General features: G+C 41.8%; 1 protein-coding gene across 2 annotated transcripts in view; it reads right to left on the bottom strand.

The window, feature by feature from the left end:
• Positions 1-242: 242 nt before the first annotated feature.
• Positions 243-15,149, bottom strand: part of LOC144114436 (plasmolipin-like) — a 64,308-nt gene continuing 49,401 nt past the window's right edge. For both annotated transcript variants that reach the window (XM_077648176.1, XM_077648177.1), the window contains exon 6: positions 243-10,143. Coding sequence is in view for 1 of the 2 variants with exons in the window: in XM_077648177.1 (XP_077504303.1) it covers positions 10,139-10,143 (5 nt within the window). In the remaining variant the exon portion in view is untranslated. The remainder of the gene's footprint in view (positions 10,144-15,149) is intronic.

Below are 15,149 nucleotides of genomic sequence, written 5' to 3'. Positions count from 1 at the left end.
GCTGCATCTACATCATATATGTTGATGCATGATTAAATGCCACAGTACTGCTGTGGCATTTGTCTGAAAGCACACCTGGGGTGAGCAGCAGGTAATACAACTGTAGTGCGCACTGACAGTAGATTGCACTGCAACGAATGACAACAGCAGTGCTGTACAGTTCTTCACACGCAGCAACTCTCATATGTGAACAAGGTGAAATGTGCAAAAGCATGTTTGCACAAACACAGGTTCACATGAGATCTATAGACTCATAGTTTACTCAACTTTTATTTGCTGTCATCTGACATGCCCTTGAATGCATCTCCTTAGAAGCAGTATATTGGACCTGTATGTTTTTAAAAGCCTAGTTTTCTCTGGATAACATTGGGTAGCATATGAGTCAGTTTATAGCCAAGTAGAAATTAGGCAATTCAGCTATAAAAGCCATACAGTCCGTTAGTTTTTATGGAGGCATGAAAGAAGAAAAAGGTGTGCAACTAACTGCACCATGCGAGAACAAATAACACATGACAACAAAAGCCATTTTCAAATATGCTGTTTTCTATCGTTAGTTGAGAATCATTCAGTACAACATTGTTCTATACAAGTGCTTTTGAAACATGTACACAGCGCAGATCAGATGCTTCTGCAACATTTACGTGCTACAAGTGTGACCACAGCTACGATGACAAAAACAAAGTGGATGTGACACAAATGAAAAACTCTGACAACAACATTGAAGCGATAAACAGTTTATATGTCATAACCACATATATGTATATATGTGTACGCATGTATGGATGGATAGGCCCGATCGATAGATAGACATCCTGGAAAAAAGCAAAGCACAAGGGACGACAGACTGCAGCGCAGTCGACTATACCTGGAGTTTTCTTTTCCAGGATTACAGCACTATCCAGTGAGCTTAAAAGGTACACAACCGTCGCACCTGTTACACCTGCATTTCTTCATATCAGACCAAGGCTCATTTGAAGACAAAGCAAAGAAAAAAAATGCAAAGCAGTCTTACCTTTCAAACTATAAAAAGGCAATACAGCAAGAGTTGAAGTTTTTCTTTTTCTAAACTGAACATTATATTAGCTTGCATTACTTCTAAAACCAACTTCGATACTACTAAAATAAAATTGTCAGGAATGCCAGTGACGTAGCCAACATTTTTCTCTTTTCTTTCTGGTGGAGGGGAGGGAGGTAATATGTGTACATGGGGGAAGGGGCAAGGTGGACGACATGAGGAAAAGTGCTTTTTGTAAGTGGGATCCACTACATTTTGAAAGGAGCACGAGGGTTATAACCTAAAGAGCTCATGCCTTCCCTCTGGCTACGCCCCTAGGGACACAATGTATAAAATCAAGCAAGGGTCCTTTTAACAGCTCAAACAAATATAATTGTTTCCCTAGTAGCACGAACTGTTGCCAGAACAATGCTGCAGTGTGAGGTCATTAGACACTGCAGACTGTTTAGTCACATCACAATAATCTGTACAAAGGTCACCTGGAGTTAACATCTGCAACATTCATTAACATTTTAATAACTTGCAAGAAAATGTGCAAAGCTGTGCAGTGCAGCATATAGCAAACTTCAGTAACATGCAATTCCTTCAGCACACCATATTTTCAGCACTATGTCACAGGCTTTGGTTTTGCTGTTAGAGTAAACACATACAGTCGTACATCATTAATGTGACCCTTGTTACTATCAGCAACTTGAATATTGGACAGTACATCTGAGGACCAAATTTTTTCAATGTATTCACCCATCATTAATATGAAAACTCACTCTGTGGACAGCGAACAAGGTGAAAATGCAGAGCTAACTGCGTCCCATGTATTTGTGTCATGTTAATACGAACAACAATGAGCTTAACACCTTATCCATCCCAACCAGATGTTTTCTTTCAAGTCATCTGAATGCAGAACACAAGCCAAAAGCAGCGCAAAAGTGTATGTGCCCGTTTTTTTTTTGTCCTGTGGTTTCATGCTTTATAGTGCGAAGGTGACAAGTAGTCATGCCTTTCTATTTGCCGTATTGCATGAATGGCTGTGAAGTAAGCTTACTGCTGAGGTGGTTGCTGGCTGCACACAGGATTAGTCTTGAGATTGCACCTGGAAATAGCTCTGCCATAGTGACACTTAAAACAGAAATGAAGTGCCTGGAACAAAGCGCCTGTATATCCTGCATGCATTGTGAAAGTGCCTAGAAACAGAGACCTGTCTACTGGTGACAACTAAAGACAACAGCAAAGGAGGTTCTCTTTGTGCCGTCTGCTACACTGAAAACCGTGTTCAGCCACCATCTGCCAACTGGGCACAGACATGTACCAGCGGTTTGTGGCATGCAAACAATCGTAGTAGGAGAGACGTCATGCGACATCTCCCACGCCACTAGACGCTTAAAACTTCGCTGCATTTTTTAACGTAGTAAAAGCCAGAATAGTGCACTTGAAGCTCCAAAAGTTCTGCACAATTTCCACTTCACTGCACATGGTTATGCACATAAGCAAACCGTAATCAATGAAAGTATTTCGTTATTTTTTGTATCTCTTAACAATTCATTATTACAGGCAGTTTTGCTCAGGAACCAGTGTCATTATTAACAAGCCCTAACTATACATGAAGTAAAGGAACTTTTAAGGAAATCTATCCATTTGCATTAACAGAACCAAAATTCTTTTAGACTGTCTCTCACTCTCAATCCTCCAGTGGCACTATTTGGTAGGCCCTTTATGGCAAGCAAATAAGCATGTGTGCAGGGCATTTGCTTGAATCAAAGAATGGTGAGCACTATATGTACTGTAAAAGTGTAACATAGTCTATGTTGTCTGCTGGTACTTCTTAGAATCTGAACGGAAAAATGCCCTCTTGGCCTCCACCTTCACGGATGAAAAAAAGTGTCCAGTTTCAACCAGAGCCATTGCTCATTTTGACAGGATCTGTGGAAAAGATAATGAGCAACACTGAAGATATCAAAAACTTTATATTTAAAACTGTGCACCGCAGGCACAGTGCTGCCATCTGCAGAATGTGCACCAAATAATGGATCACCAAGTTTAAGGACTGTCCGAAAGATGGCACAGGATCACTGTGGCAGCTAGAGTCACTGGTAAAATTTTCTGAGTACCACGATCCCCACTCGGAACCGTAAGCTTCATAGCTGCCCCTGACAGACGTTCTCAGCACTGCAATCGCATCTGTAGCTCCCTGTGCGTGTGCACCCTCCCAATGTCGTTATTACAAGTGATAAATTAAACTTTTGCATAATGAACACAGCTAACTTCAGAGATAACGTAAATGGACACTCAGAATAAACGGGAAACAATTTTCGTATCTCACTGAAGCAACACCTTGCACATTTATGGGGCCTAAGAGGAAAGCCCAGAGGCTTTGGAAGCCCATTTTTCCATGAGAAGTCCCTGCAAATGATTGTGTTTGTGTTTTTGGCAACATTAGGCCACTGCAGCCATGTTTTTTACAAGCCGAGGTGGCATGGGGAAAAGGAATGCGCTGCTCTAAACTTATCCAGAAATTCTAGTGGCAGCTAACAGAGCCACAGAAGGACAACGTGCAGGTGCCTGCAAGCGGCCAAATTTTTATGCGAGAGCCTCTGCTTTGTAAGTTTAAGTTCAGTGAAAAAAAAAAAGAGAAAAGGTGGGTGGTGAAGTGAAATGAGTAAATGTGTTAGTAACAAACACAGTAGTCCATTACTGGTGCCTGCTGTGGATGCTATGTGTAGGTGACGTAAACTGAAAACTTCGCTTTTTGCATGCGAAACAATGTATAATGTCTCAAGGAATAATGCATGCTGAGTGCAACCTCACACAGTGTTCAGTAAAATGTTGCACAGCCTTGCAAAAGATGTCAGCAGAATGCATTTCTGCACCAGTAAGCTTCAACAAAACAAAAATCCCTTGAAATTTTTTTTTAATTCTCATACTCAAATGGCAGGCCCAACCCTACATTGACACTTTAATTTTACAAACAGTGTACACAGGTAAAATTGTGCATAGGTTGCAAAATTGTTCCTGGGATGTTGTCTGAATAAGGGAGACATAATGTTCTAACAATTTTCTAATAATTCGTTGCCATGTGTATGTTGTGGAACCAAGGCCTATGGTAGACACTAGCATTGGTGCTGTACCTTTAAAAGGCCATGTCAAGGCAGCATTCTAACAATTCGTGCTACTAAGGTTGTTTATGCAAGCCAGCCTAGTACTTAAGAACATAAAAAGTGACAGAAAAGCATGAAACTCTATGCATGACCCAATATTTTTCTTGCAGTAATTAGATTTGATAAATGTCAAATACACACATAAAACGTGGAGTAAAATAAGCTGACTGACAAAACTGCAACCATGCAAGAGCACACTGTGCAACAAGCTCACAAATGGGGACATAAATGTAAGCTTATTCCTTTGGCATTGAAAAACTACATTAGAGGGGCCCTGAAGCACTCTTTGAAAATGGTAAATAAGCCCAACCACCGAATTGTGAACTTATGAAAAGTGGAGCCAATTACAGATGCCTTACACGTAGAAGAGGATCACAAATATTGCATCAAAGATTGCTTGCTGTTGACTGCAGTTGGTCTGAATCTGCAGCAAATTTGGTATACCAGTATCAGACTTGGTGAAATGTACTGGTTTGGAGATGCTGCTAGACTTCATAGTATTAATCGGTCCCACACGTTTCGTAAAAGTCATTTCTGCTTCTTGCACATCATGGCGAACAGGTGGCAGCTGTTAGCTATATTTTCTCAGCATCACGAACAGCAGGTTCCAATGGGAGCACAACAGCACTGAAAGTGGGCAAAGCAGACACAGCAAGCTGCCAGCCTATAGACCTCCTCCACCCCGCAACGTCACGAAGATGCAGTGGCGCCGCTATCAGCAGTGACTTTCACACAGTAGGCAAAACAGGTTCCACCTGCCCGTGCCTACCGCAGCTGCCGCAGCTACCGGCGGCTGCATCATGCCTGTGCACTGCAGAAGCAGCATGTATTGACCAGCTGCATCACTGTTGGGTCCGCGTAGTAACATAAAAGGAAATTTAAATTAGCCTCGATAAGTTTCTCGCAGATAAATACTGCATTAGGAAACTGGCTAACAGGGAATGGGCCGCAGTAGTAAAGCACGAAGTCTGGGAATCGATCGGCACTGCCACTCAATGTGCTTAATAGCATGCAAGTTACTGCGTTCATTCACCTGAACATCAGCATAGTATGCTTATAACTGTGCAAGGAAAAAAAGGCACATATGTAGCTGCACACTTATTTATCACCTTGAGCCGGTGTGCACGGGGCGCCGGCCGGTTCACTCGCCCCCAAGGAATGCGTTCTTTTGTTAATAGCACAGCATGTTTTAATGGCGCATTTTATGGCATTTAATATATTTACTTGAAAGTGTTTCTTAATATGACCGACGTAATTATTATTTGATTCGAGTAGAAAGAAGCCTGGTAAGTTGTGTCAATCTTGCGCGGTGACGTTGGCATGCTTAAAATAGCATACCTTAAGTGTGCTAAACGCCTTCAGAATAACGGCCTGAGGGGCGAGTTGGTGCATGATGAAATGAACAAAGGCGCAACAAGGACACTTGTGGTGTCTCTTTCTTGTTAGTGTCCTTGTTGCGCCGCCGTTCATTTCATTGTTTCATATGCTTTTTCATTGCATCATGCATGTGTCATGTTTCATGAGGTAGTACATGATCGCGAAGCTTGTTTGGAAAGAAGCAGCCGCAGGCGTGCTATTAACAGACACGTGGCGAGATTGAGAGGGAACGCGGCAATTAAATGCGTTTTCGTTATTTATGCACGTGATATGTAACTAAATTTGCTGCAAATATGAAATTGAGACACTAGTTTCAGTAATGAGTTTTATTTTTGGCTATACCTATTGCAGTTCTTGGGTAATTACATTAACACCCTCGTCAAGTCACCCCAAGGTCTTAAATAATTGAATAGAAAGTGTGCCAATTTTTTTATGCCAGCATGTTCATAAAGCCCTGTTCTCTATGATGACGGTATTAGTTTTTTTTTAGATGATCATTACTTATGCATGCATAGCTAAATGAAAAGTTTCTTACAAAAATAACATGGTACTGCATGTGTAGGAAAAAAGATCTAGAGATTTAGTACACTCCTCAATGTCTCAGGATTCGTTTGCAACAAATAGAATCATTCTATTTTCATGCATTACGAAATTATGAAGGTGCGAGTGATGCCAATCGCAGAAAATGTGAAAGGTCAGAAAACGAACTGTAACGTTTATTCCCTCGTTTTTGGACTCTTCGCTTGCGCTTTGGTCAAAGAAATGCGGCACTGAACTCAAAGAAAGCTTCAAAGAAATCAAAGAAATTACCTCACAATTTTCAACGACCACACATCTAGAAAGCGTAATTTATAAATTTCTACTGAATATTTTGCTATAATTTTTCGTCATGAAACAGAAGACCCCAGGGCTAGGAAAGAAAATAATTCCAAAAGTCAAAAATTTTCACCAAATCGACCAGTTTAACAAGGGGAGAGAGAAGTCGGCCTGGCTTGTGCGTGATCCTGTGGCTAAAAACAGCACTTAAACGAGACAGGGGAGATCGGGGACACGGTGCTGTCCCCACTTTTCGCACAGCGCGACACGTGTGTCAACAGATGGTGAGCGCACGTCTGCTCCGCCGAAACAACGCCAGCGCTTCCACTCACTACTGTCCCAAAGTAAAATCATTCCGGCAAGTGCAGAGTGTCAAAAACTTATTTTATTCAATGCCTAGCGTAGAAATCAACGGCAGAAGCGCTTTCTGTTTACTACTAACCATATATCAAATACACAGTGGTGAACAATTTCTCTGAATACGCTGCGCGTGGCAAACGCGAGCTCGTGTACTTCGAGAAATTGCTAAGTTGAAAGTATCAACTATTGCTGTGATTCGCAGAAACTGAAAATGCGCCTACAAGCCTTTAAAGCCCGCGCTCAGCACCTCTTTGCAAAGCCACTCCCTGGCCTTTTGCCTACCTCGAGCCCGCTAGCGACTGCAGCGCCACCTCGTTTGTTTGCAAACGTGCAGGAGGTCTACATCACAGTCACCAGTTAACATGTGCAAGAGAACAAAAAAAAAATTTGCACCACATAGTGCGTCTTTTGAGTTAGGCATTGCAAACATCTCAAAGTGCTACTTGTAACTGAGGGGCAATTTTTTTTTTACTGTTGATAACTCCACTTATACACATCGCCTTTGCAAAATTGTGGCGGTAGCTTTCACAAGCGGTTGTGCAATCTTCACATTCAGAAGATTTTTTAAAGATTGAAAAAAAAAAGGTGTTTCAGGACCCCTTTAAAGAGCATGTGGAACAGCAGGTGACTGGAAATATCTTCGATGTTACCTTCGTGCCCCAAGTAATGTGGATTCTTTCTCCAACATTGTGTCCAAGCATGCACACACACACACACACGCACAAATACATTCCCACCCATTTGGCAGTGGTTTACACATGACAACGCCTTTACCAGAAAAAACTACATATATGTAGACACCCCTTCAACCCCCTGGCCATTCCAGATGCCATCGGATGTATACACAGTTGTCATCCACATGTATTGACAACAATAAATGATAAATGCTCTGATCTAACACAGACAAAGCGGGTTTGGTATGTGCGTTGCTTGCAGGCCTGGCACAACTACAACAGGCCAAAAGGAAGGCAGATGACTGTGCAGTTTGGGAACAAGTGCAAATGAGAGAGCAGGTTGTTCAGCGAGAGAGATTCAGCTCTGCAGTATTCCAAACAAAACATTTCCTAGATACGAGTCACATTAACCCCGCCCTGCCCCTGCCACTTATGCGGCTAGTTTGTGTTCACCCTTACTCCAACAATCCAGTCGAGTTGTGGGGTACTAAATGTGTTATGGCACAATTCAGTCAACAACCAACATGCTCAAGGCGTCTGCACACAACAGTAAGAGCAAGAATTTAGCAGGACGCCTTGGCAGGACACAAAACAGTTCATAAGGTTGCGCAATGGTAATAACCAAAACCAAGCCTCAGCTGCAAATCCCTCTGTGCAACAATAGGATAAGAAATGCTGTCAAGGAAACAAAACAACTGCAGGAAAGGACAAAAACAAGCCTCATTTGTCACGAAACTTCATGACAGTGGCAGGATAAATTTGTACACACTAACCTAGATCACTACCCACACCACACTAACCATCTCCACTCTTGTATGAAGAATAAAAAATATGTGCAGATAACTAAAAGGAATAAAAAGTAGTCTAGTTCAAGTGACCACGTCCTACAATCCTGACAAGTTAACAAAGAAACACAGGCTGGAAAACAGTGCAATAATAGGAGGACAATGAAAACTGAATGCAACTGCTTTGCCACATGATGCAATTTCTCGATGCTATATCTGTTTATAGAAATAACACACTGCCCATCGCAAGTCGCACAATAACAGAAATCATGTTCAAGGCCTACTTCAGCGTTCATGTGTTGTGCCCGTCAGTGGTGGCCATTTGTACATAGAATGCAGCATGTGCTAAGCTGCAAAGTGCCCTGCAGGAGGCAGGCCTTAGAGACTGTCACAGAGTGGATGCACAAAGTGCAGTTTCATTTCGATCAAAGAAGAAGGGCAAGGGTAACAATACACTTATGAGACAATGATAACACTATAATGACACAGCAGGCACAGCACAAACTACACAGTGCATATAATTTCCACAGGAGGAATACAGCACTGAAAGGACAGTGTCTGTGTGCTCAATCAGCTTTTGTAAATGTGTGGAGGTTATATAAGCATACTTCCAATAACATCTAGGTCTCTCAAACAAAGAGTGCGCAACAGTGCAAAGCAGTGAAAACAGTCACATACTGCCCACATGGACAACTTACAAGGAGGACACTCGGTGCAATGGCAAAAACTTGAGCTGATGCTTTTGTACTACATGAGAGCGCCAGAGTGGAGGACTGTACAAGTCAATTCAAGGCCATGCTTGCTGCAGGACTGAACAAGGTTAAATAAACAATAGTGCAAACATAGTGAAACACCTGGAGCTGCAAATCTGCAGGCTCAGTTCGGGCTGGTAGCAGCATGTGTGCAACACATAAAACATATGCTAATTGGATGCAAAGCATTGTACCAGGACTTGAAACACCTGAAGCTGCAAATCTGCAGGCTCAGTTCGGGCTGGTAGCAGCATGTGTGCAACACATAAAACATATGCTAATTGGATGCAAAGCATTGTACCAGGACTGCACAGCACCTTTGCAATAGAAACAAGAAATGGACAACAACCTAGCAGAGTTTGAAATCTGCGATGCCACTAGCTCTTGTTTTCACATCAAGGCAGTCTACTATGTGACAAAATAAATATGCCTCATGTAAATCTCCATGTGTGCTGCCCATTAAGAAAGCATGGGAAGTCAATTACCCAAGTGTAGACTAATATAATTGATGCCAGCCTTTTGCCCACCAAGCAGTGCTACCTTGGAGAATGATGCTTTGTTTAAGCATTAAGTCATTACCTTTTAAACATATAGCAATCAACTCCAGTGGTAATTTTCTGTTGTACCGGTGCTAACAAAGTGTGCACAAAGAAGCAATTCACACATGATCACATAAAAAAACAGAAGTGCTTCCTTGCACCTAAAAAGGCAGCTTCCCACATTGGTGCTAAGCACAACCTTTCTTCCTGAATGCAAGGCTTTAAATAAACATTACACAATGCCCTGCGGCAGAAATAAAAATATACTTTGGTACTTTTCATTAGAAGAAAGAAAAAAAATGGATAACAGCCTCCCAAAACTGCTCTGTTTGCTCGCAGAAACCAAGGTCTTTTCGCAACAAGAATGAGGAATCACCAAATCACTACTAAGAAGAGCAGGGGTTTCACCTCTAGCAATACACACCCCAAAAAGTTGCAAGCAGTTAACTTAATTTTCTCTCCTGGCACAAAATCCTTAGAAAACTTACAGACATGAGCACATGAAAAGAAATGTTCACACAGAAAAACTGAACAAAGATATGACGAGTGCCACTCCCTTCTTCCCTTTTGGTTTTTCCATTGCAGCAGCTGCCTCCCATCACTGACACCCTGGTGGCCGTTTCAGTGTCGAATGCAAGACTCACTGGGTTCCTCTTGGCACCACCCCTTCACTCTGCAAAAAAAGGAGAGCTGGCTAATTAACATCTCAACATAAAATGTGGCTTAAATGTGGCTTCCTCACTGCAAATATACTGCTCTGAGCAACAGCATTTGGATCTACACCTGCTTTCAAATAAAAGACAATGTACTTCCTCTATTACACATCAACAATGAACTCTTTACGAGCATGTGATAAGCAATGCACAACAGCACAGACCAGTATTTTTTTCATTGGCTGAGCATCCCCTGAAAAGACACTTGATGCATTTTCACTGGGTCTTTTCTTTAACTGAATTTTTTTCCCCTTCTATTTCAACAGCAATTCTTTCAAAGGTACTCTCAATTGTAGCCCCATTTTTTATTTTACACTTGAGTGAAGCCCCTAAAGAAAATGACCATGAGACATCATTCACAGATGCAGAGCAGGAAAATATGGCCATGATTTCAGCACTATTATGAAAGATGCCACTATAATAAGGTGGTGATGACTGCTGCAAAGAACAAATTCTGTTTCTTTGTCAGGAAAAGGATTTTCACCATCTGTAAAGTTCCTAAAGAGGCAGTGAAGGGGATGCAATAGAGACCAATGGCAGTGGGGAGCTGACCACAACTAAGGCATCAGCTATGGGGCAGAAACATGGAGGCTAACAAAAAGGGTTCAGCTTAAGTTAAGGACAAAGCAGCGAGCTATGGAAAGAAAAATAATAGGTGTAACGTTAAGAGACAGGAAGAGGGCAGAGTGGGTGAGGGAACAACGTGGGTTAATGACATCCTGGACGAAATCAAGAGGAAGAGATTGGCTTGGGCAGGGCATATAATGCTAAGGCAAGATAACCACTGGTCCTTAAGAGTAACGGAGTGGATTTCAAGAGAAAGCAAGCATAGCAGGGGGCGGCAGAAAGTTAGGTGGGCGGATGAGATTAAGAAGTTTGCGGGGATCGGGTGGATGCAGCTGGCAAAGGACAGGGTTAATTGGAGAGACATGGGAGAGGCCTTTGCCCTGCAGTGGTCATAGTCAGGCAGATGATGATGATGAAGAAGGCAGCATCAACTATGGGTTTGAAGGGAAGGCAGTGAAATGGTGGCAGAAGCTGCTCATTTTTTTTTTGAAGAATAAAGCAGTTTGTCACATGAGTTTTTTTCTGATAAAGATGAGACCAGCTACCTTGGAAGAAAAGGAAGCTAGCTGAGGAACTTGCAAAAGCTGATTGAGGAACTCGAGGGAGATCTCTTTCGAGTTGCTCAATCAGCTTTTGGAAGTTTCAATGCCTCCCTATACCAGAAGATCTTGTATGAAAGGACCCAAAAAAAATAGAATCCCATGTTTTGGGGTCGGCTTGGCTCCTTCCTGCTACCTTGCCTGTGTGCATAGCCGAGTTCTTGAGATCACTTGGCTCCTGGTCTTAAGCACTGTGCTTAAGCCGCATGAATGGGTGAAGATCATGAGCCAGGAGAACACGAATCCCACTGTACACGCAGGCAAGGCACTATTTTAAACCGAGTCCCAAGTGAAAATTTGCTGCTGGTTTTCTGCTGGGATCCTACTGGTTCCAGTAGTACTGGTTTATTAGCACATTCCCAGTAGCTACTGGAACCAGTAGGTGCTGCGGCCATTAGCTTCCATACAGCACCGAAACATTACATTTAATTCTGTGTAGATAAATGATTCATGCAATATATCCTTTAATTTTTGAAATTTTCTGAAACTTTAAAACAAATAGTAACTTCCTAAACGTTAAGCATGCTCAAAAAGAAAGAGCAAAAAACGCTCGAAACCAACGGTAACTAGTAAACTCACCCTGCAGGGCCATGCAAATCTACCCATAGTAGGAATTAACACAAGTACAGCTTTAAACCCCCCTTGAAAAGCAGCTATAGCAACAGCCCTATAATATACATACAACTTCCAAGTGTAACACGTACTCACATTCTAATACCATATGGCCTGCCTCATGCTTATATACCCCTCAAGATGGGTCTCCCACAGGTGTGTGCGGGGAATGGTTAATAAACAAAGCTCTCTCATTAAATTTTGACACTATTTATTCAATTTTAGCGCTCACAGTTGAATAGATTTAGCTGCAAAATTCTGTTAGCTGAAGGATATTGCTACCATGAAAACAAAGGAAAAAGGCCTCCGAAAAGAACAGCAAAAAGTCCTGATGCTGGAATTAGTGAAACCAACAGAAAACCAGTAAGCACCTGGCTGGAACCAGTACAACCAGCAGTAAACCAGTAAGCACTCTGCTGGAACCAGTACAACCAGCAGAAAACCATTACAAACACCCTGCTGGAACCAGTACAACCAGCAGAAAACCAGTAAGCACCTGGCTGGAACCAGTACAACCAGCAGTAAACCAGTAAGCACTCTGCTGGAACCAGTACAACCAGCAGAAAACCATCACAAACACCCTGCTGGAACCAGTACAACCAGCAGAAAACCAGTAAGCACCTGGCTGGAACCAGTACAACCAGCAGAAAACCATTACAAACGCCTTGCTGGAACCAGTACAACCAGAAGAAAACCAGTAAGCACCCTGCTGAAACCAGTACAACCAGCAGGAAACCTGCTGGTTCCAGCCGAACCAGTACAAACCAGTAGGTTCCCATCAACAAATTTTCACCTGGGGTCTCTCCCATCCCTACACCCCTCGATCATGAAAGAGCCAGACTCCGGAATGTTGGGTTTTGCCTGAGAGTCTCCTAAATAGGCTTGGTTCTATTAAGATTGTGCATGTTCTGATGAAACTTTCTTCTAGAAGAGAGGCTAAATAAGGACTTCATTTACACAACCACGGGCCACAGCAGCAAAAATTACACCTTTCACAGCCACCAAGGGGCAAAAGTTGGCAGTAAGAAACCTGTTTTCTGCTGCATTATACACGTGAAAATGCAGGCCTCCATGCATGGAAATATTTTGGAAAACACCACAAAAAGCAGAAGTTTCACTGCAAATTCTGAAAATTTAATTTTTCGTTCTATAAACTTTATGCATATGTAATTTTTATCAATACCAGTTGTATTGTTTCTAGACGATATTAGTTGCTATTCATCTTTAAATTGGCACTTCTTTGATGTATATGTTGCTGCTGTACATGGTGTTGTACATGATTTTCAATTTATAGGGCAGTGAGGAAGTTTTCAGTGCCATAATGAACCAAAAATCAGCAAGTTGTATTGATTTTAATGGCTGACAAAGCAAATCAAGTTTGTTGCAGTTTTGTTAGTGCCATATATAAGCTATACTTTAATCTATCGCTCACATCGTGTATTATTTCGGTAGAAATGAAACATGCAAAAGTGTGTTATTTTCAAAGGAGGTGATAAGAAAAAGTTGACAAATTATCAGCCGATTTCTATTCTCCCTGTGTTTTCAAAGGCACCCAAAAAAGTCCTAATTAAGAGAATAGATGAGTTACTTTCTAAACATTCCTTACTGACTATCTATTTGGATTTCTAAAGGGCAAATCCATGGAACCTGCTTTACTCTTGCAAATGAAAACTATTTTAGGAAACTTTAAAGCTGAAAACTCCCCAGAAGCAAACAAGAATGGGATGTTCCTCAATGGAGGATATCAACCAGAGCCTTCGGTGCACTAAATGCTATAATGATTTATCACGTATGAATAACAACCCAACTATTTTTATAGCACCCATGAAGGACTTTAAACTATATTTCATCAACGCAGCTGTCTTTCTTTTCCTTGCCTACATCAGCATTGCCTTGAGTATCTATTTTTCATTATGTTTAAGCCAAAAAGGCTTATATACTGTTAGACAGTTGTTGGTCACTTATAGTTTCCTCATTTTTTATGTGCTTCTTTCATGAGCGTAAATTTTGCAGTTCTTTACTCTGTACTTCGTACTCTATGTATGTTTGCCTGTGAGTATGCACATGCTCCGTTGCTCTGCTTTTTTTATTTGCTTTAATGGACCTTGGGCACCTCTCAAGCTACCCTTGTAGCTTTATGCTTAAGGCCTATTTCCTGTATTTAACGCAGAAGAGTAAACATTGAATTCAATTTAACTCAATGCCTACGTTGTTTGCTTGTAGCACTGTGGGTTCTCTAGTTTTCATGCAACTTGAAGACAATGCCCATCAATTAATGCCCCCGTGAATGCTTATGTCTGCGGTAACAGATGCACTAGACAACTTTAGCACTGCCTTTGGAAGAAAGTATAAATTCCCTCCAGGCTAAAATGCTGGCTAGTCTTCACTAACATTTTGCTGGCATTTGATGCTAGGTTTTGGTTCATACTACGTGTGAGTGGAGCACTTCCTGACTTTGTTAATATACACACAAGGTACACGATTATCGGCAGCAACACTTGAACAAGAAAGCAAAATTTTGCAGCACAAAAAGCAAGAATAATGCTTGTTGCTCGGAGGGCAAAATGTCCAACACGCAAGCCTTGTCGGTTCCCATGAACTTCTGGCAAAGGTATTGCCTTCCTGGCTGAAATTCTGCTACTGTAACGTGGCAGTGCCGTAGACAATGGTGTACCTTGATTTATATTCGACAAAGAACAAGACAAGCATTACAGTCAAGTGCGGAATTAACCAAAGCTGGGCACCAAATGCCACCTACCAGAAAATTTGAGCTTCAGTTTGTCTAGCCATCAGCAGCTAGACAGCTGAGGACAGCATTTTTTATACCCTTCTTCAAGAGCAATGCAAGAGTCAGCACAAACACAAGCATAAGTCGACCCAAGCATGCATGAGTTCCTGCCACACCCACACTTCTTTCAGAACTCCAAAGTACAAAATAAGGTCGTCAGTGCAAGCAAACTTGCACATGTCTACAGAAGCTTCCCCATCTAATCAATTGAAATCACAGTTTTGAAAAAGGTCTGAAAGGTAAACTAAGGTAAATACAGAGCATCTAATTCCCAGACCCCATCAACATATCACTGATCAGACAAGGCAGTCATTTCAGCCACAGATTGTACACAGTCTTTAGTAAAGTAGAAGCTTAATGTGAACATTTAGAGTCAAACAAGCATAAATGCTGTACATGC

Source organism: Amblyomma americanum, chromosome 1 (assembly GCF_052857255.1).
Source record: "Amblyomma americanum isolate KBUSLIRL-KWMA chromosome 1, ASM5285725v1, whole genome shotgun sequence".
Lineage (NCBI taxonomy): Eukaryota > Metazoa > Arthropoda > Arachnida > Ixodida > Ixodidae > Amblyomma > Amblyomma americanum.
Note: the sequence above shows the minus strand (reverse complement) of the source record. Positions and strands in the feature narration are given on the sequence as shown.